Below are 23,073 nucleotides of genomic sequence, written 5' to 3'. Positions count from 1 at the left end.
CAAGCCTGGATATTGTCCAGGTCTTGCTGCATTTGGACATGGACTGCTTCAGTATACAAGGAGTTGCGAATGGTGCTGAACATTGTGCAATCATCAGCGAACATCCCCACTTCTGACCTTATGATGGAAGCAACTGAAGATGGTTGGGCCAAGGACACTACCCTGAGGAATTCCTGCAGTGATGTCCTGGAACTGAGATGACTGACCTCCAACAACCACAACCACCTTCCTTTGTGCTATGTATGACTCAATCCAGTGGAGAATTTTCCCCGATTTCCATTGGCTCCAGTATTGCTCGGACTCCTTGATGCCACACTTGGTCAAATGCTGCCTTGATGTCAAGGGCAGTCACTCTCACTTCACCTCTGGAGTTCAGCTCTTTTGTCCATGTTTGAACCAAGGCTGTAACGAGGTCAAGAGCTGAGTGACCCTGGTGGGACCCACACTGAGTGTCAGTGAGCAGGTTATTGCTTAGTAAGTGCCACTTGATAGCACGGTTGGTGACACCTTCCATTACTTTACTGATGATGGAGAGTACACTGATGGGGAGTAATTGGCCGGGCTGGATTTGGCCTGCTCTTTGTGTACAGGGCATACCTGAGCAATTTTCCACATTGCCAGGTAGATGCCAGTGTTGTAGCTGTATTGGAACAGCTTGGCTAGGGGCGCGGCAAATACTGGAGCACAAGTCTTCAGTACCATTGCCGGAATATTGTCAGGCCCCATAACCTTTGCATTACCCAGTGCATTCAGCGTGATATCATGTGGAGTGAATCAAATTAGCTGAGGACTGACGTCTGTGATGCTGTGGACCTCCGCAGGAGGCCGAGATGGGTCATCCACTTGGCACTTCTGGCTGAAGATTGTTGCAAGAAACCAACGGAAATATTTTTTAAAAAGGACTTACATTTATATATTTGTGCTATTTTCCCAATCATCAGTCATCCCAAAGAGCTTTTGAAGTGTTGTTACTGTTGTAAAGCTGAAAAAGTGGCACCAATTTGCACACAGCAAGCTCCTACAAACAGTAATGTGATAATGCCCAAATAAATCTCCTTTTCAAGTAATGTTGATCGAAGGATAAATATTGGCCAGGTCACTGGGGATAATTCCACTGCTCTTCTTAGAAATAGATTTTTTGGGCACTGAAGAAATAATGTGATATGGGGATAGGGTAAGAAAGGGGAGTTGATGCATAAGTTCAGACATTATGTTATTGAATGGCAGTGTAACAGACTTGATGGCCTGCTCCTGCTCTTATTTCTTCCATTCTTACATACACACATGTACTTCTGTCATACATCACCAGACATTAGCCGAGAAGCATTGAAGCCATTTGTGACTTGCAAGTAAGAAACCAGCTACCTCAGCACAGGCTGGAGACCAATCTGAGGACTTTCTGGCCTGTGTGTCAATTCTAGGTTCAATCCTTTAACCAATGAGTCATTAAAAAATCTACAACTCAATTTTCAAAAGATGTTTGTCAACACATTGTCACCTGGGAGACTAGGCCATGGATCTGTGGGGAATAAAATTCCTTCTGATGCTAATTCTTCCATTAATATTATGCCCGCTCTGAAAATATTAACTGGAAGACAAAATTCAACATTTCCTGCAGGCAGTCCTTAATCAAAGGCCAACCGTAGGGAAAGCACCCACACCTCTAGAGCTGGACTGGTATAATTCTATCAATCATCCTCACATAAAACTTTCTAGGGGAATAGTTAGTAAACTAAAAGCCAATTTACAGTGATTTTAGTTCTCAAGAGATTATTCCTAATGCTGAGTGGATTAAAACAGGGACCCTCCCACACCTCCATCCCCATTCGAAAACCCCACCCATTAGCATTGCTACCAAGCAAAATACATCAGCCATCCAACTCTCAGTACCAGATTAAAAGTATGATTTACTCATTACCATTCAGTCAATAATTCCCAAACCGGGGGTGGGGGCTGTGTAAAGATTATCTGGGGGCAAGAAGGCATGTGGGTTTTGTCACTCAAAACTGGGAGATTCCGGGTACATGGTACCAAAGCGTCTTTAACCAATGTGCTCACTCCACATCAGTTCCTGGCTCCAATTTGCTATGTAACTGGTGTGACATATCTTGTTTTGTGAATGGGAAGGAAATCTGCCATCCTTACCTGGTCTGGCCTACATGTGACTCCAGACCCACAGCAATGTGGTTGACTTTTAAAGGCCCTCTGAAATGGCCTAGTAAGCCACTCAGTTGTATCAAGCCACTACAAACCCTCAAAAATGGAACGAAGCCAGGCATACCACCCGCCATCGACCTAGGCACCCGAAACAGCAACGGCAGACTTAGCCCTGTTGACCCTGCAAAGTCCTCCTTAGTAACATCTGGGGTCTAGTGCCAAAATTGGGAGAGCTGTCTCACAGACTAGTCAAGCAACAGCCTGACATAGTCATCCTCACAGAATCATATCTTACAGATAATGTTTCAAACACCATCACCATCCCTGGGTATATCCTGTCCCACTGGCAGAACAAATCCAGCAGAGGTGGCGGCACAGCGGTATACAGGTGGGAGGCAGTTGCCCTATGAGTCCTCAACATCGACTCCAAACCCCATGAAGTCTCATGGCAAAATGTTTTGGATTGGGGGAGAGCGGATTATAGTAAAATAAGGCAGGATCTGACCAAGTAGACTGGGAACGGCTACTTGTGGGGAAATCTACAGAAGAGCAGTGGGGGGAGTTCAGAAAGGAAATGGGGAGGGTACAGGCTCAACATGTTCCCTCTAGGGTGATAGGAACGAATAACAAACCCAGAGAACCAAGGATGACCAGAGATACTCAAGATATGATAAGAAGGAAAAGAGAGGCTTTTAGCAGGTACAAGGGGAGCAAATCAGCGGAGGCATTAGTGAAGCACAGAAAGTGCAGGGTGGAACTTAAGAAAGCAATTAGGAGAGCAAAGAGGGGATATGAGATAGCTCTGGCTGGTAAAAGTAGGGAAAATCCCAAGAAATTCTAAGTATATCAATGGGAAGAGGATAACCAGGGAAAGAGTAGGGCCCATAAGGGACCAAGGGGGCAATCTATGGGTGGAGCCAGAGGACATCAGTACAGTGTTGAACGAATACTTCACACCCGTCTTCTCCCAAGAGAATGAGGATGAAGGTATGGAACTCGGGGAGAGGAACTGCGAGGTTCTTGAGCAAATTGATATAGGGAATGACACGGTATTGGAGGCGTTGGCAGGCTTAAAAGTGGACAGATCTCCAGAGTCTGGATGATTTGTGTCCCAGATTGCTGAGGGATGCAAGGGAGGAGATCGCAGGGGCTCTGACCCAAATTTTTAATTCCTCTCTGGCCATGGGGGAGGTGCCAGAGGACTGGAGAACAGCTAATGTGGTTCCGCTATTTAAGAAGGGTTGTACAGATAAGCCAGGGAACTACAGACCAATGAGTCTCACGTCAATGGTAGGGAAACTATTGGAGAAAATCCTGAAGGAGAGAATCTATCTCCACTTGGAGAGGCGAGGTTTGATCAGGGATAGTCAGCATGGCTTTCTCAGAGGGAGGTCATGCCTAACAAATTTGATTGAATTTTTTGAGGCGGTGACCAGGTGTGTAGATGAAGGTAGTGCAGTTGATGTAGTTTATATGGATTTCAGCAAAGCCTTTGACAAGGTCCCACATGGGAGACTTATAAAGAAGGCAAATGCACATGGGATACAGGGTAATTGATAAGGTAGATTCAAAATTGTCTTAGTTGTAGGAGACAGAGGGTGATGACAGAAGGATGCTTTAGTGACTGGAAGCCAGTGTCCAGTGGCGTACCACAGGGATCTGTGCTGGGTCCCCTATTATTCCTCATTTATATAAACAACATAGATGACTATGTGGGGGGTAGGATTAGTAAGTTTGCCGATGACACAAAGATTGGCCGGGTGGTTAACAGTGAAGTTGAGTGTCTTGGTCTACAGGAAGATATAGACGGGATGGTCAAATGGGCAGATAAGTGGCAGATGGAATTTAACCCCGAAAAGTGCAAGGTGATACACTTTGGAAGGAGCAATTTGACAAGGAAGTATTCAATGAATGGCATGCCACTAGGAAGTTCTGAGGAACAAAATAACCTTGGCGTGTGTGACCATCAATCTCTGAAGGCGGAGGGGCATGTTAGTGGGGTGGTGAAAAAGGCATTTGGGACACTTGCCTTTATCATTCGAGGCATAGATTACAAAAGTAAGGAGGTCATGTTGGAGTTGTATAGAACCTTGGTGAGGCCACAGCTAGAGTACTGTGTGCAGTTCTGGTCACCACATTATAGGAAGGATGAGATTGCACTGGAGGAGGTGCAAAGGAGATTCACCAGGATGTTGCCTGGGATGAAACGTTTAAGTTATGAAGAGAGGTTGGATAGACTTGGGTTGTTTTCGTTGGAGCAGAGAAGACTGAGGGGCGACCTGATCGAGGTGTACAAGATTATGAGGGGCATAGACAAGGTGGATAGGGAGCAGCTGTTTCCCTTAGTTGAAGGGTCAGTCATGAGGGGACACAAGTTCAATGTGAGGGGCAGGAGGTTTGGGGGGGATGTGAGGAAAAATGTTTTTACCCAGAGGGTGGTGACAGTCTGGAATGCGCTGCCTGGGAGGGTGGTGGAGGCGGGTTGCCTCACATCCTTTAAAAAGTACCTGGATGAGCACTTGGCATGTCATAATATTCAAAGCTATGGGCCAAGTGCTGGTAAATGGGATTAGGTAGGTAGGTCAGTTGTTTCTCAAGTATCTGTGCAGACTTGATGGGCCGAAGAGCCTCTTCTGCACTGTGTGATTCTGTGATTCTGTGATCAGGTCAAATATGGGCAAGGAAACCTCCTGATGATTACCACGTACCGCCCTTCCTCAGCAGATGAATCAATGCTCCTCCATGTTGAACACCACTTGGAGGGAGCGCTGAGCGTGGCAAGAGTGCAGAATGTACTCTGGGTGGGGGACTTCAATGTCCATCATGAATAGTGGCTCGGTAGCACCACTACAGACCGAGCTGGACGAGTTCTAAAGGACATATCTGCTAGAGCGGGTCTGCGGCAGGTGGTAAGGGAACCAACAAGAGGGAAAAACATACTTGACCTTATCCTCACCAACCTGCCTGCCACAGATGCATCTGTCAATGACAGTATGGGTAGGAGTGACCACTGCACAGTCCTTGTGGAGACAAAGGCCCGTCTTCACATTGAGGATACCTTCCATCATGTTGTGCGGCACCACCGCCGTGTTAAATGGGATAGATTTCGAACAGATCTAGCAGCTCAAAACTGGGCATCCATGAGGCGCTGTGGGCCATCAGCAGTAGCAGAATTGTACTTGACCACAATCTGTAACCTCATGGCCCGGCATATCCCCCACTCTACCATTACCATCAAGTCAGGGGATCAACCCTGTTCAATGAAGAGTGCAGGAAGGCATGCCAAGAGCAGCACCAGGCATACCTAAAAATGAGGTGTCAACCTGGTGAAGCTATAACACAGGACTACTTGCGTGCCAAACAGCATAAGCAGCAAGTGATAGACAGAGCTAAATGATCCCACAACCAACGGATCAGATCTAAGCTGCGCAGTCCTGCCACATCCAGTCATGAATGGTGGTGGGCAATTAAACAACTCACTGGAGGAGGAGGCTCCACAAATATCCCCATCCTCAATGATGGGGGAGCCCAGCACAGCAGTGCAAAAGATAAGGCTGAAGCATTTGCTGCAATCCTTAGCCAGAAGTGCCAAATGAATGATCCATCATGGCCTCCTCTGGAGGTCCCCATCATCACAGATACCGGTCTTCAGCCAATTCAATTCACTCCAATTTATATCAAGAAGTGGCTGAAGGCACTGGATAGTGCAAAGGCTATGGGCCCTGACAACATTCTGGCATTAGTACTGAAGACTTGTGCTCCAGAACTTGCCACGCCCCTAGCCAAGCTGTTCCAATACAGCTACAACACTGGCATCTACCTGCTATATGGAAAATTGCCCAGGTATGCTCTGTACACAAAAAGCAGGACAAATCCAATCCAGCCAATTACCACCCCATCAGTCTACTCACAATCATCAGTAAAGTAATGGAAGGAATCAGCAACAGTGCTATCAAGCGGCACTTGCTTAGCAATAACCTGCTCACTAACGCCCAGTTTGGGTTCCACCAGGGCCACTCAGCTTCTGACCTCATTACAGCCTTGGTTCAAACATGGTCAAAAGAGTTGAACTTCTGAGGTGAGGCGAGAGTGACTACCCTCCCTTGACATCAAGGCAGCATTTGACCGAATGTGGCATCAAGGAGCCCTAGCAAAACTGGAGTCAATGGCAATCATGGGGAAAACTCTCCACTGGCTGGAGTCATACATAGCACAAAGGAAGGTGGTTGTTTTTGTTGGAGGTCAGTCATCTCAGCTCCAGGACACCACTGCAGGGTAGTGTCCTAGGCCCAACCATCTTCAGCTGCTTCAGCAATGACCTTCCTTCCATCATAAGGTCAGAAGTGGGGATGTTCGCTGATGATTGCACAATGTTTAGCATCATTCGCGACTCCTCAGATACTGAAGTAGCCCATGTCCAAATGCAGCAAGACCTGGACAATATCCAGGCTTGGGCTGAAAAGTGGCAAGTAATATTTGCACCGCACAAGTGCCAGGCAATGACCACCTCCAACAAGAGAGATTTTAACCATCGCCCCTTGATGTTCAATGGCACTACCATCCCCCACTAACAACATCCTTGGGGTTACCATTGACCAGAAACTGTACTGGACTAGCCATATAAATACTGTGGCTACAAAAGAAGGTCACAGGCTAGGAATCCTGCAGGGAGTAACTCACTCCTGACTCCCCAAAGCCTGTCCACGATCTACAAGACACAAGTCAGGAGTGTGATGGAATACTCCCCACTTGCCTGGATGAGTGCAGCTCCCACAACATTCAAGGAGCTTGACACCGTCCAGGGCAAAGCAGCCCGCTTCATTGGCACCACATCCACAAACATTTACTCCCTCCACCACTGACGCACAGTAGCAGCAGTGTGTACCAACTACAAGATGCACTGCAGGAATTCACCAAGGCTCCTTATACAGCACCTTCTAAACCCACGACCACTACCATCTAGAAGGACAATGGCAGCAGATAGATGGGAACACCACCACCCGGAAGTTCCCCTCCAAGTCACTCGCCATCCTGACTTGGAAATATAACGCCGTTCCTTAACTGTCCCTGGGTCAAAATCCTGGAACTTCCTTCCTAACAGCACTGTGGGTATACCTACACCACATGGACTGCAGCGGTTCAAGAAGGCAGCTCACCACCACCTTCTCAAGGGCAGCTAGGGATGGGCAATAAATGCTGGCCCAGCCAGCGAAGCCCACACCCCATGAATGAATTAAAAAAAAGAATGAAAGGAGCATGTTTTGAAGAGTAATGTTAAGGATGTTGATCCTGGAGAAGTCAAAAATATTAAATATTACCCTTCCTACTTGGGAAAATTTGCAATGCTATAGGGAAAGTGCAGGGGAGGAGGAAGAATTGGATAACTCTTTCAAAGGGCCTGTACAGACATAAGGATCATTAGGGATTTGAACTCATGTCTCTGGACTAATAATCTTGAGATAGGAGATTAAATCCCATCACAGCAGCTAGGGAATTTAAATTCAGTTAGCGGATAAATCTGGAATTAAAAAGAAGTATCAGTAATGGTGACCATGTAACCTCTAGATTGTTGTAATACCCAGCTGCTTCACTAATGTCCTGCAGGGAAGGAAATCTATTGTCCTTTCCTGGTTTGGTCTATTTGTAACTCCAGACCCACAGCAATGTGGTTAACTCTTAACCACCATCTGATATAGCCTAGCAAGCCACTCTGTTAAGAACGATTAGAGATGGGCAATAAACGTTGGCCATGCTAATGATGCCCACATCCTGTGAATGAATAACAAAAAGGTCTCCTTCTGTGCCGACTGATTGATTCTATGATTTGGGCTTCTTGTATACAGGCTCTCAACCAGCAGGGTGTGCTGTTTCTCAAAGTTCTGGTCGGGGCGACGGCAAATATGAATCTCTGAAGGAGGATGCAACACAAAAGGATAACAAAAATAGAATTACCTGGAAAAACTCAGCAGGTCTGGCAGCATCAATGTTCTGTTGAAGGGTCATGAGGACTCGAAACGTCAACTTTGTTCTTCTCCGCCGATGCTGCCAGACCTGCTGAGTTTTTCCAGGTAATTCTGTTTTTGTTTTGGATTTCCAGCATCTGCAGTTTTTTGTTTTTTTTGCAACACAAAAGGTTTGGGAAGATCTAAGGTTAAGGTTCAGCAGCACTATTCATCAGAGGAGCAGTTTTTCTCTCTCCCTCCCTCCCTATGCCTCTCAACACTGTCATGCCCAGTAAAGATATCATGTTCCTAACTTTCAAAACACACACCTTATTCAACGTGGACTTTTTTAAATTTACTTTTAAAAAGTGGACAACGTGCTGCTAAGGTGGCCTGAGGGTCAGGTGACATTTTGAGATTTCTGCACAAAGAGTTAATTCAGGTCTGAAAAGTTCTTAAAATTTAAATGACTGTGGGTCCAGACCCTCTCTTGAAGAGTCATTCAAAATATGAAACCACTTATGGAGTTTACAACCCCCTTATCTGGATATGAACAGGAACTCAAAATCAATAACCCCCCAGACTCAATGACTCCAAGCTCAACACTTAAAGAAAGCTGCAGATAAACCAGTTTATCACAAGCAGTATGCACAGCCACCATTCATCCTCCAATTTTTTTTATTCATTTACGGGATGTGGGCTTCACTGGCAGGGCCAGCATTTATTGCCCATCCCTAGTTGCCCTTGAGAAGGTGGTGGTGAGCTGCCTTCTTGAACCGCTGCAGTCCCTGTGGTGTAGGTACATCCACAGTGTTGTTAGGGAGGGAGTTCCAGGGTTTTGACCCAACAGCTGTGAAAGAATGGTGATATATTTCCAAGTCAGGGTGGTGTGTGGCTTGGAGGAGAACTTCCAGGTGGTGGTGTTCCAATGCACCTGCTGCCCTTGTCCTTCTAGATGATAGTGGGCATGGGTTTGGAAGGTGCTAAGGAGCCTTGGTGAGTACCTGCCATGAATCTTGTAGATGGTACACACTGCTGTTACTATGTGTCGATGGTGGAGGGAATGAATGTTTGTGGATGTGATGCCAATGAAGCGGGCTGCTTTGTCCTGGATGGTGTCAAGCTTCCGAGTGTTGTTGCAGCTGCACTCATCCAGGCAAGTGGAGAGTATGCCATCACACTCCTGACCTGTGCCTTCCTGGTGCCCATTGTGTAGCAATGGTTTCTAACTTTGAATCATTTGTGTGGACAACAGAAGTATTGATCATGTGGTCACACAATTGAAACTGACTTCTGATAACAAATCTTATTACTCCAAGAACCAGCCAGAAACAAGGCAAAACTGGACACAAGAGCAACCAAGAAGAATAGAACCCTGCCTGAACAGCCAGTCAATCCAGGCAGTGAGAGAGAGATGGGATAACTTGTCTTCACCTGCAAAGATTCGTTCCTATATGAACTTGGCTACGACTTTGTCTGGAAACTCAGAGGCTTCCAACTTCCAATCATCCAAAAGACCATGAAAGAGAACCCGTTCAGGCTCGCAACCTGTGCATCTTAAAGGACTGAAATATTTTAACATGTGATTTACTTTGTGTATTTCTGCTAATAACCTAAACTCATGTTTTAGCTCTAGACTGTGTGTGTGTGGTGTGTGTGTGTGTAGTGTGTGTGTGTGTGTGTGTATGTGGTGTGTGTGTGTGTGTTAAACTTACCTGAAAACCTGCTTCGTGTTCAACACTGAAAATTACAACACTCAGTATGTTTAAAACACTGCCTGAAAACACATATCTTGTTACGGACAACCGAGAGGCGAGGAAAAAAGGGGAAAAGTTATCCCACCATCTCTCTTCCATCCGTAAAAACGCCAATCATTCTTTGGCACTACCTTTGTCATGTGAAGTGAATCATACCTTCGTGTTCGGAGGCTGCTCACTGGGTACATCAGTCCCGCCAGGCAGGACGCAATACGTGTGTTCATGTCGTACAAAGAAATTTGCGGCTGTAGAGCTGAGATGTGTTCAATCTTTTTTCCACACAAGGCCTGGATGCTGCGCAACACGTCATCATTGTGAAACAGGAGTACCCCATCAGCGTACCTGCAAAGATATCAAACACAAAAGACAATGAGGCCAAATAGTGCAGCCCAAACCGGATTTCAACCTCGACTCCTTGGGCTGAACAGGAGGCTACGACGATTCATGTGTCACTCATCCTAGGGGGAATGTGACCCCTGTCATAGAGTCATAGAGGTCTACAGCACAGAAAAAGGCCCTTCGGCCCATCGAGTCTGGGCCGGTCAAACAAGTACTATTCTAATCCCATTTTCCAGCCTAAGCATGTTCATCGTATGGCATATTTACTGATTAGGTGTAAGCCTCGACTCAGTTAGCAGCTTTGTCACCTCTGAAACTCTGCTACTCTTCTGCAAATAGTGTTATGGGATCTTTTACATCCACCTGAAAGCGTTGATGGGGCCTCAGTTTAACATCTCATCTGAAATGTAACACTTCTGACTGCACACCACTCCCTTGGTGTTATAGCGGAGTGTCAGCCACAATTGTTTGAATCAGAGAGGAGGGTGCCACACACTGAGCCAAACTGGCAGGAATAACAGAACAAATATCAGATATAGAGTCTTTCTCTCTGAAGTTGGGTCTAAGATATATTTGTGGCAAGAGCAGAGGAAGCCTCACTTTGTATCTAATCTGTGATTCATCTGACCACAGGAGGTGCTTCTCGTCAGGAGTGCTCAATGCTGCCACCTAGCTGCCTGAAATGAAAAGTGTTCCAATCAGTTTGACGAGCCCAAAATTCAGACAACAAAAAATGTTGTTTAAAACATAAAGCAGCCGGGATGTGGTCTTACCTTTGAAGCCAGGAAAGGCAGAGCAGGGAGTTGAAGTGTTGCAGTGGGCTTTCCCCTGTTTGATGTGGAGTGACTGTCACAGACAGAATGTAGCCCATTGGAAAGTCCTCTCGGATTGATTCACATAATCGTGCACTCAATCCTAGAAAAATTAAAATATTCACCAGATTATCGCTTTGGAAAGCTATAAGGCTCAAGGGGAACAGTTCTCCCGATGGACAAGTTACCACCTCTCACCTTCTCTTTGGTTTCATTGGTAGCTCCCTCACCTCTGTGAGTCAGAAAGTCTAGGGCTCAAGTCCTAACCCAGAGACTAGAGTACGCAATTTAGTCTGACACTCCCAGTCCAGTACTGAGGGAATGCTGCACTCTCAGAGTTACCATCTTTTGAATGACATGTTAAACTGGAGCCCCATCGGCCCTTTCAGGAGACGTAATATCTTAAAGGAGAGCGAAGGACTTCTGCTCAGTATGCTGGCCAACATTCATCCCTCAACAAGCACATAAAACAGAGGCCCGGATTTTCATGCCTCCGTCCGTGTCTGAACAGAAGCTGAAAGGCTTTAAAAACTGGCAGGCGGGACCCAATGCCGGGATTCCTGCCCCCATTCTCGTTTCCAGCAATTTTTGCCAGCACAGGATAAGGGCAAGTCCACATGCAGCAAGCCAGCTCCATCGCAGGGGTGGGCATTACAAACCCCCCTGCTCCTTTCATGAAGTCAGCCCGGCTTTTGCAGGAGTCATGGCTCATGGCTGCTCAGAGGAGTCATGAAGCAAGGGGCGGGGGTAACCCTATTCTGGAGCCGGGAAGCGAAAAAAAACAAGTGTATCTAATTCGGAAGGACCTTTTACTCCGGATAAAGTGAAGTGCAATGAAACGAATTGAAACATTGGCAGGAATTTTAAATGCACTCCCGTCCCCACCACCTGATGGATGGTCAGTCGGCTAAATTGTTAAAAATAGAACCCCAGCCCCAGCCTGCTGTGAAAATGCTTACCGGTGGTTTAACAGTGGTAGGGTGGGAGATGGTAGAATAACCTGCCCTCAGGTCAGTTGGTAATTAAAATCTGTTAATGGGGTTTCACTATGACACAGAAAGAGGTAAGAATGTAAGTTGTGAAGAGGACACAAGGAGTCTGCAAAGGGATATAGATAGGCTAAGTGAGTTGGCAAAAATTTGGCAGATGGGGTATAATGTGAGAAAATGTGAACTTGTCCACTTCGGCAGGAAGAATAGAAAAGCAGCGTATTATTTAAATAGAGAGAGATTGCAGAACTCTGAGGTACAGAGGGATCTGGGTATCCTGGAGGGGGGCGGGGGTGGGGGCACATAAATCAGGAAAAGTTAGTATGCAGGTGCAACAAGTGATTAGGAAGGCAAATGATGTGTTGTTGTTTATATATTGCAAGGGGAATGGAATATAAAAATAGGGATGTTTTGCTACAGTTGGTGAGATGATCTCCACCTCACTGATGAGCTTCAATGGATTTGCATAGTCATGCTGCATTAACAAAAAACAAAGATAAAAGTGTTCCGTTTTTCAGCCTTGTTTCTGCCACGTGTGGCATGTTTACCTCCACAATCCGAGTGGGCTCTATCTTTGCTTTTGATCACAGAAAGGCCCCTGCGGTGTTAAGGTCTCTATCATTTGAAATGTAGCAGGTGAGCTGGTGCCACTCACCTGCTTGAAGCCTCAAGACTGGCCTCACCAGCCACAACCAGGTTAGGCAGTCGGAAGTATCGTAATCATGGAGGCCGGTGGCCCCAGAGTGTCAGTCGCTCTGTACTCTTCCGGAGCTCAGAAAAATTATTCAACACTTGGCGGCCTCTTCAGGTCCATCGCCTGTGGAATTGATCAGAGTGTGTGCTGCACAGCTCCAAACTTAAATCGCAATCTGGCTCCAATTTACGCCATAGGAGCTCAATTCCCATGTCCCGTCACCTGAAAACAGGCTGCTGCTTTGGTAATTTTTCAAAACAGATCTGGCCGTATCACGTTGCAATGCTACTGACAACATTTCATCCCATGTTCGGCTGTAATGTACAGCGTCCGTCGTTGGAAATTAAAGTGGGTAGAGTCCCTGAGGGGGTTGATTGCAGAGGGTCTGAGGGAGAATAAGTGGGTGGATAGTGTCCTTGACAGGTTTGCTTGTACTGGGCCTATGGGAGGAGTTTAACGGGGTGGGTAGAATCCATGACAGGCAGTTACGTAGAATCTAAGAGCTGGGGGATTGGGCCTTTTATCATTCTAACTGCTGATTGACGTTTTTGAATAACACACCACTCGCCACCGAGGAGGTGAGGGGGAGATTTCACTTACAACTGTTTTACATGCGTCAGGATTTCTGAGCAGCCAGTTGCAATGTGATAGATCTGCCATAAGCACAAACTCGATCTGAACAGAATGATACATTCCTGTATCCGACATACTTCAACTGCAGCAATTTACATGTACTGAATGTTCCTTTAGCATTTCACAGGGAAGGAGAGAATAGAGAGAAAGAAATGAGGCAGAAAGATGAGAGGGTTACTGGTCTCTGGCAGAGGGATTTCCTCGTGGACAGAGAGGGGACGACTAGTGGGGTAAACAAACCACACAAAATAATATCACTGTCTGAGTGAAGCCCGAGCTGTTTAATGCTTCCCATGTGGCCTGGTTGATAAATATACTGGCCAGCGTGTAGTTGGGCCATGACAGGAAGGTTTCAGGATCGATCCCAAAGTTACCTGATGTCAGTAAGGATAACTGTGCCAAGGAAGGTGAGGGAGATACAAGATCAGCCTCCTGTAGGAAAAGTTAGAAAAAGGAAAGGTCACATGTGTAGACAAGATCACAGCCAGTGTGATGGCATCTCTAGTTGAGTAGCCTGCCAATATTAGGCTTGCAGTTGCAGTAATTAAGTGAACTTGTATTTCTTTTTACCTGGGCAAAAGGAGAGGGATATCACACTGCCAGATTTCCACCCGTGGGTCCACAGATTTTCACGAAAGAATCACCACTGTGGTTAAAGTCCCAGAGAGCTGTCAGCACTTGTGGAACTGTACCTCAGCATGAGGTCCCATCCAGAGGAAGGGTGAAGAGGTAAACTGCAAAGACTCGAAACGTTAACTGATTTCTTCTCCACTGATGCTGCCAGACCTGCTGAGTTTTTCCAGGTAATTCTGTTTTTGTTTTGGATTTCCAGCATCCGCAGTAGCTTTTAGCTTTTTGTTTTTAAGAACAAACCCTGTTTGTCTGCAGTGTCTGTTGCAGAGCCTCCCAGGAACAGCAAGATAACAGATTGTGTCTCACTCCCATTAGTTTTATTATCTGTGTAAAAGTAGCAGGGGAGAGGTCACTTTCCTTCTCAAGTACTTTATAAGCTTTGCTCCTTAACTAAGCATGAACAGCTTTGTGTGTTCTAGGCAGCTTGGAGAGGCAGAGCAATTTGATACTCTGTGTTTGCTGGAGAGACTTATGTCAAAATTCTGGTGTAAAACATTATTGTGTCACTAGCTCAGGTAGGTGACAATCACCTCTTCTCATTCCCCTGGAAGGTGCTCCATCCCTGGTTAACTAAGGAAGTTAAAGATAGTGTCAAATTGAAAGAAAAAACATCTAACTCCGCAAAGATGAGTGACAGGTCAGAAGATTGGATAGAGTATAAAGAACAGCAAAGAATGACAAAGAATAATGAGGAGGGAGAAATTAGAGTATGAGAGAAAGTGAGCTAGAAATATAAAAACAGGCAGTAAGAGTTTCTACTGGTATTTAAAAAGGAAAAAAGTAAGTAAAGTGGGTGTTGATCCTCTAGAGAGTTTGTCTGGGGACTTAATAATGAAAAATAAGGTAATGGCCAATTAATTGAACAAATATTTTATGTCTGTCTTCGTTGTTGAGGAAACAAATAACATCCCAGAAATAATTGTGAATCAGGAGGTGAAAGGGAGGGAGGAACTTAAAACCATTACAATCACCAGGGAAAGGGTACTGAGAAAATTATTAGAACTAAAGGCTGACAAGTCCCCAGGTCCTGATGGACTTCACCCTGGAGTCTTAAAAGGAATGGCTGCTGAGATAGTATATGCATTGGTTTTAATTTTCCAAAATTCCCTAGATTCTGGGAAGGTCCCATCAGATTGAAAAATAGAGAATGTGACTCCTCTATTCAAGGAAGGAGGGAGGCAAAAAGCAGGAAACTACAGGCGAGTTAGCCTAACATCTGCCATAGGAAAAATGCTGGAATCTATTAGTAAGGAGGTTATAATAGGGCGCTTAAAATATCTCAATGCAATCAGGCAGAGTCAGCATGATTTTGTGAAAGACAAAAGCAAAAGACTGTGGATGCTGGAAATCCAAAACAAAAATAAAAATACCTGGAAAAACTCAGCAGGTCTGGCAGCATCTGCAGAGAGGAGCAGTTAATGTTTTGAGTCCGTATGACTCTTCAACAGAACTAAGTAAAAATAGAAGAGAGGTGAAATATAAGCTGATTTAAAGGGGGGGGTGGGACAAGTAGAGCTGGATAGAGGGCCAGTGATAGGTGGAAATAACCAAAAGATGTCATAGACAAAAATACAAAGAGGTGTTGAAGGTGGTGATATTATCTAAGGAATGTGCTAATTAAGGGTAGAAAGCAGGACGAGCAAGGTACAGACAGCCCTAGTGGGGGTGTGGTGGGATGAAGGAATAGAAAAAGGCTAAAAGGTAGAGATAAAGCAATGGATGGAAATACATTTAAAAATAATGGAAATAGGTGGGAAAAGAAAAATCTATATAAATTATTGGAAAAAAAAGGGGGGATCGGAAAGTGGGTGGGGATGGAGGAGAGAGTTCATGATCTAAAATTGTTGAACTCAATATTCAGTCCGGAAGGCTGTAAAGTAAAGCACATTCCTTAGATAATATCACAACCTTCAACACCTCTTTGTCCTTTTGTCTATGACTTCTTTTGGTTATCTCCACCTATCACTGGCCCTCTATCTAGCTCTACTTGTCCCACCCCCCCTTAAACAGCTTATGTTTCACCTCTCTTCTATTTTTACTTAGTTCTGTTGAAGAGTCATACGGACTCGAAACGTTAACTGTGTTCCTCTCCGCAGATGCTGCCAGACCTGCTGAGTTTTTCCAGGTATTTTTATTTTTGTTTTGGTTTTGTGAAAGGAAAATCATGTTTGATTAACTTATTGGAGTTCTTTGAGGAAGTAACAAGCAATGTGGATAAAGGGGAACCTGTGGATATGTTGTACTTAGATTTCCAGAAGGCATTTGACAAGGTGCCACATCAAAGGTTACTATGCAAAATAAGACCTCATGCTGTGGGCAGTAACATATTAGCATGGATAGAGGGTTAGTTAACTAACAGGAAACAGAGAATAGGCACAGATGGGTCATTTTTGGGTCAGCAAGATATGATCTGTGGAGTGCCATAGGGATCAGTGCTGGGACCTCAACTATTTACAATTTATATCAATGGCTTGGATGAAGGGATTGAATGGATGGTTGCTGAATTTGCTGATGACACAAAGATAGGTAGAAAAGTAAGTTGTGAAGAGGACATAGGGAGTGTGCAAAGGGACATAGATAGGTTAAATGACTGGGCAAAAAAAAAAGGCAGATGGAAAATATGAACTTGTCCAGTTTGGCAGGAAGAATAGAAAAGCAGCATATTATTTAAACGGAGAGAGATTGCAGAACTCTGAGGTACAGAGGGATCTGGATTAGTATGCAGGTACAGCAAGTGATTCAGGAAGCAAATGGGATATTGTCTTTTATTGCAAGGGGACTGGAATATAAAAGTAAAGAAGTTTTGCTAGAGTTGTACAGGACATTGATGAGAACTCATCTGGAGTACTGTGTACAGTTTCGCTCTCCTTATTTAAGAAAGGATATAAATTTGTTTGAAGCAGTTCAGAGAAGGTTCACTTGACTGATACCTGAGGTGAGGGGGGTGGGTGGTTATCTTATGAGGTAAGGTTGAACAGGCTGAGTCTGTATCCATTGGAGTTTAGAAGACTGAGAGGTGATCCTATTGAAATATATAATATCCTAAGGGGGCTTGACAGGGTGGATGATGAAAGGATGATTCCCCTTGTGGGAGAAACTAGAACTAGGCGACACAATTTAAAAATAAGGGGTTTCCCATTTAAAAGGCAATGAGAAGAAATTTTTTCTCTCAGAGGGTCATTAGTCTGTGAAATTCTCTTCCCCAGAGAGCGGTGGAGGCAGGGTCATTGAATATTTTTAAGGCAGAGGTAGATTGATTCTTGACTAACAAGGGAGTCAAAGGTAATCGCGGTTAGGCAAAATGTGGAGTTGAGGCCACAATCAGATCAGCCATGATCTTATTAAATGGCGGAGCATACTTGAGGGCCCAAATGGCCTCCTCCTGCTCCTAATTCTTATGTTCATATGTGCAATCTCATGTAGCGATGCTGCTCTACTGCTCAAATGGAAACAGCATGCTCTGGTGTCTGCTCAATCAGCTATACTTCATGCATGAGCCAAGGCAGTGAGAACTAGTTGATCATTTAATAGGAACATAGGAGCAGGGGTAGACCATTTGGCCACTTGAGCCTGCTCCACCATTTAATAGCGAGAAGAACAAAGTGTTGCATTTTAGGAGGAAGATTGAGTAGAGGCAATAAAAACTAAATGGTACAATTTTAAAGGAGGTGCAGGTTGAGAGAGATCTGGGAGTTTTTTCACACAAATCTTTGAAAGTGGCAAGCTCTTAAAAGGCTTAAGGGTTCCTGGGCTATATAAATAAATGCATGAAGTACAAAAGCAAGGTCACGATGGTAAAACTTTATGGGTAAAATTTTTAGCTCTGCAGGCACACGCCCGGCCCAACCGAGCGTAAAATGATGCATGATAACGTCAGGCGCGCGTCACAACATCATCGCGCAATCTTTCAGTCAGCAGGCGCGTGCCGGAGTTGGCAGCACACCCACCGACAATTAAGAGGCCCATTAAGGCCATTAAAAAGTTAATTAAAAGAAATTTTTCGCTGCCCGTTCAACCTTACGGTTTGCAAGCTGGCGAAAAGGCTAAGCGGCCTTTGCACTTTTTTGGAAACCTCATCCACGGGCAGGTTGAGGTTTCCAAAAGCAAATAAAAATAAAATAAAAACTTTAATTTTTCATTCATAACATGTCCCTGTTCATGTGACAGAGACACATGAGGGGACATGTTTTATAACATTTATAAAATCTGTATTTTTCTTTAAATCCGTTCATCTCTCTGAGGCAGCTCTGTGCCTCAGGGAGGTTTGCAAATGGCACTGGTGCTCGCCCTCCGCCCCCACCAGTCCGCCCCCCCACCCAGCGCTGAGCGCTGAAGCTCGTGTTTCATGCTGGACGGGCCTTGATTGGCGTGAAAAGGTTACTACGCAAAATAAGACCTCATGCTGTAGGGAGTAACATATTAGCATGGATAGAGGGTTAGTTAACTAACAGGAAACAGAGAATAGGCACAGATGGGTCATTTTTGGGTCGGCAAGATGTGAGAGTGCCACAGGGATCAGTGCTGGGCCCTCAACTATTTACAATTTATATCAATGACTTGGATGAAGGGATTGAATGGATGGTTGCTAAAATTGCTTAATTGGCCCACCAGCGTGAAACCATCTTCCGGCCCTGATTGCAGGCAGCGGTTGACTTTCCGACCGACCCGGCCCAACATGGGTGAAATTCTGCCCTATAAATCACAGTTAAGGCTCAGCCCGAGTACTGTGTTCAATTCTGGGTGTCACATTTTAGGGAAGATATCAAAGGATACAGAGGGGATTTATAGAATGATACCAGGGTGAGGAATTTCAGTTATGTGAGAGGCTAGAGAAGCTGGGATTGTTTTCCTTAGAACAGAAACAGTTAAGGTGAGATACAGTGGTGTTCAAAATTATGAAGGGTTTTGCCACAGTAAAGGAGGAGGAGCAGTTTCCACTGATAGGTAGGTCAATAATCAGGATACAGCTAAGGGGTGGGGATGAGGAGAACTTTCTGGAATGCACTGCCTGAAAGGTTGGTGGTAACTTGGTAAAAGGGAATTGAGTAAAAACCTGAAAAAGAAAATTGTGCAGTGCTATAGGGAAAGAGTTAGGAAGTGGGACTAACTAGAGAGCTCTTTAAAAGAGCCAGCACAGGCAGGATGGACTGAATGTCCTCCTTCTGTGCCCTATGCTTCTTGGTAAAGGGCAACCCTGAATTTCACCACGAAGACAGTGACACAATTTTGTCCTTTTAAAAACAAAGGGAAAGAAACTGGAGATACTCAGATGTGAGCAAGAACCTTATACCTGAAACATCAACTAACTCGCACAGAATTACATTGAGTCCACAGAACAATTGTGCTGTGCCAGCATTTATGTTCCACAAAAGCCTCCTTGTCCGTCTATTTCTTTCTCCCTCATGTGCTTATCTGGCTTCCCCTTCAATTCATCTATAATATTTGCCTCAACTATTACGTGATCCACATTCTAGCAATCTCTTTGTAAATAAATTTCTCCTGAATCCTCCATAGGATTTATTAGTGATTATTTTATACTTATGGTCTCCCCCATAAGTGGAAGTATTTTCTCCACATCTACCCTATCAAACCCTATCATAATCACTCCTTGCTCTTCACTTTTCTAGATATAGCCCCGGCCTGTTCAACTTTTCCCGACAAGTGTATTCTCTTAGTTCTGGTAACCTCCTTGCGAATATTTTTTGTACTTTCTTCAGTGTAACGTGGAGACCAGAAGTGTTAGCAGAATTCTAGACTTGGTCTAACTTTACTGCTTTGCTTTTATTTGTCTGCTTTTCAATTCAATTTCTCTAGAAATGAACTCAAGTGCTCGGTTTTCTTTTGTCAATGTCCTTATTAACCTGCATTTTGCTACTTTTAGTAATGTGTTTATCTCTGCCCTAGATCTCTTTGCTCCTCAATCCCATTTAGACTCTTCTTATCCAAGCAGCATGTGGCCTCCTAAATTTTCTGCCAAAACATAACACTTAAGCATATTAAAATTCATATGCCAATTGTACTCCCGTTCTGCAAGTTATTAAAATCATCTTGTACTTTGTCACAATCTGCCTTAATATTTAATGTATTCCCAATTTGGTGTCATCCACAAATTTTGAAATTATATTTCCAATTTCCGAACCCACGTTGTTTATATAAATTCTCAATAATAGCAGTCCCAGTATGGATCCCTGTGGAACCCCACTCCCCACCTTTAGCCAGTCTGAGTTACTACCCTTAAGCCCTACTTTCTGCTTTTAGTTCTGTAGCCAACTAGCTATCCATTCAAAAACAGAATTACCTGGAAAAACTCAGCAGGTCTGGCAGCATCGGCGGAGAAGAAAAGAGTTGACGTTTCGAGTCCTCATGACCCTTCAGCAGAACTATCCATTAGCTATCCATTCTGCTACTCGTCCCCTGATTCCCTGATTCCACGTGCTCTGATCTTGGCGATGAGTCTGCTGTGCAGTGTCTTATCAAAAGACCTTTGAAAATCTAATATATGGCAGATTTCTGTTTCTCCAGACCTGCTGAGCATTTCCAGCCGGTGATTTGGAGTGCATTATCTGAGAAGGTAATGGAAACAGATTCAATCATGACTAAGTGTTGGATAGGCGGCCATCTCCCTGTCCTACTTCAAATATTGTCTGTGGCATTTTAATGTCCATCAGAACAGGTAGATGGGATCTCAACAAAATTTCTTGCCAAAAGGATGCCCTCTCCAACAACGGAGCTCTCAAAAGGCATATATCGCCGGGAGGTCTTTCACCCTGAAGGACCTATAGCCCACCAGTCATAGCATTCCTGTGTTTGTTAAATGATTACAAGGGTTTCTTTTGGCTTTGCAATCTGGAATGTCTGCCTTGTGTCCCTTTCACCAGAACTCATCAAGTTGTTATGACTTGGAATGCGCTGCCTGACAGGGCGGTGGAAGCAAATTCAATTGTGACTTGGACATGGAAATTTTGTATCTACTTGAAAAATAAAAAATGCAGAGCTATGGGTAAAGGGAAGGGAACGGGACTAATTCAAGCAAATTTATTCCAATTCGATTGGTTACATGGAGAGTCTAGAGAAGCTGGAGTTGTTCTTTTTGGAGCAGGAGAAGATTATGGGAGATTGGTAGAGGCATTCAAAATCATCAAATGATTTGACAGAGTAAATAAGGAGAAACTGTTTCCAGTGGCAGGAGGGTCGGTAACCAGGGGACGCTGATTTAAAATAGCTGGCAAAAAATATAGAGGCGAAATGAAGAGAAACTGTATTATGTTCTGGAATGCACTGCCAGAAAGGGTGGTGGAGGTGGGTTCAATAGTAACTTTAAAAGAGAATTGTAAAAATAGTTGAAGGGGAAAAACATTGCAGTGCTATGGAGAAAGAGCAGGACATGGGACTAACTGGACTGCTCTTTCAAAGAACTGGCAGAGGCAAGTTGGGTGAATAATTAATATAATTATATATAATTCTATGTTACATGTGGAGAAAGCCAGGCATCATGGGTATTAATTACACAAAGCAATGAATCGATTAGATGTTGGGTGGTTCTTCTTTCCCCAGAGAACAGTAATTCTGTGGAGCAACTTTCATGGTGAATTCTAATTCAATGTATATTTTCAAGTGGTAGCTGGACCTAGCTGAGGCAGAGATCAGCTTGAACAAGAGGTGGTTAAGTAGCAAATGTCTGGTCTCCCTTGTACAGATGACATGGCAACTAGGGGATATGGAGAATTTTGCTGTGCTCCTTATTACATATGGGCTGGGCTAGTTGGTCCTATATTTATTTTCCTGCTTACGTTTTCATATGCCCATATGTTGAAAAACCTGAAATCGGGAGAGTAATGGTAAAGTTGCCAGGTTATCAGGGGGTACTGAAATTTTCATTGGGATAACGCCGCTGCTCTTCAAAAAATTTCCTTGGAATGTTTTGCATCCATCTAAACAGGTAGGCAGTGGACCTAGGTTCAACATCTCACCTGAGAGACGGCATCTCCAACTATGCAGCATTCGCTCAATAGCATTAGCCTGGATTATGTGCTCAAGTCCTGGAGTGCAGGTCGAACCCACAACCATGTGTCTCAAGTGAAGTTTTCACAAAATGACACATAGTTCACTGTAACAGAGGCCTGCTGAAACCACTTCTGCCTGCCAGCTGTTTGATTAACCTTTGACCTGTTTGTTTTGCTCACCAGACCCTGTGCCACCGCTCAGGCTGTGTAATAGTATGACTCCACTGTAACTGTCCCGCTGCTCCACCTCTTTCCGGAAGCTGTCCATAGTGCGGTGAAGCAAACTGTTCTCCTCCTCTGTCCGCAGCCCATGATACCCTATAAATACATCGTGGCTTGTTAGGCTTCACTCAATCAATATGAATCCTTTATATACAGTGTCACCCTATTAGAGTGATCAATATAATCAAAAGAGTAGTAATCCCTGAATTGTCGATCAGGTGGAATCATAGAATGGTTACAGCACAGAAAAAGGCCATTCAGCCCACTATTTTTATACTGGCTCTCTGCAAGAGAAAATCACCCAGTGCCACAACTCTGCCTTTTCCCCATAGTCATGCAAATCTTTCCTCTTCAGATGTTGATCCAATTCTCTTTTGAAAGCCACAAATGAACCTGCCTCCACCAGACTCCCAGTCCGTGTATTCGAGATCTTAACCACTCGATGTGTAAAAAAGGTTTCTCCTCATGCTCCTATTGCTTCTTTCACCAATTACCTTAAATCTGTGACTACTGGTTTTCAATCCTTCCACCAATGGGAACAGTTTCTCCCTATCTACTCTGCCCTGACCCCTCGTGATTTTGAACATCTCTATCAAATCTCTTTTAATCTTCTCTTCTCCAACGAGGACAGCCCCAGCTTCTCCAATCTAGCTACATAACTGAACTATTCTCGTGAATCTTTTCTGTATCCTCTCTAATATCTTCATATCCTTCCTAAAATGTGGGGTCCAGACTGGAAGCCATTCTCCAGTTAAGACTGAACAAGTGTTTTATAAATATTCATCATAACTTGCTTGCTTTTGTACTCTTTGCCGCTATGTATAAGGCCCAGGATGTTGTATGCTTTATTAATTGCTCCCTCAACATGTCCTGCCACCTTATATTTTATATT

General features: G+C 44.4%; 1 protein-coding gene across 1 annotated transcript in view; it reads right to left on the bottom strand.

Annotated features, from left to right (window-relative positions):
• The window catches only part of LOC144679907 (tubulin delta chain-like), an 89,869-nt gene that overhangs the window by 25,011 nt on the left and 41,785 nt on the right, over positions 1 to 23,073 (bottom strand). Inside the window, exons 5-7 of the mRNA XM_078540864.1 lie at positions 22,140 to 22,277; positions 10,969 to 11,110; positions 10,013 to 10,198 (exon numbers count right to left, since the gene is read on the bottom strand). Of these exons, the coding sequence (XP_078396990.1) occupies positions 10,013 to 10,198; positions 10,969 to 11,110; positions 22,140 to 22,277 (466 nt within the window). The remainder of the gene's footprint in view (positions 1 to 10,012; positions 10,199 to 10,968; positions 11,111 to 22,139; positions 22,278 to 23,073) is intronic.

The sequence above is a fragment of the Cetorhinus maximus genome, chromosome 4 (assembly GCF_964194155.1).
Source record: "Cetorhinus maximus chromosome 4, sCetMax3.hap1.1, whole genome shotgun sequence".
Lineage (NCBI taxonomy): Eukaryota > Metazoa > Chordata > Chondrichthyes > Lamniformes > Cetorhinidae > Cetorhinus > Cetorhinus maximus.
The sequence above is the reverse complement of the archived record's forward strand: the minus strand, read 5'-3'. Positions and strand labels throughout refer to the sequence as shown.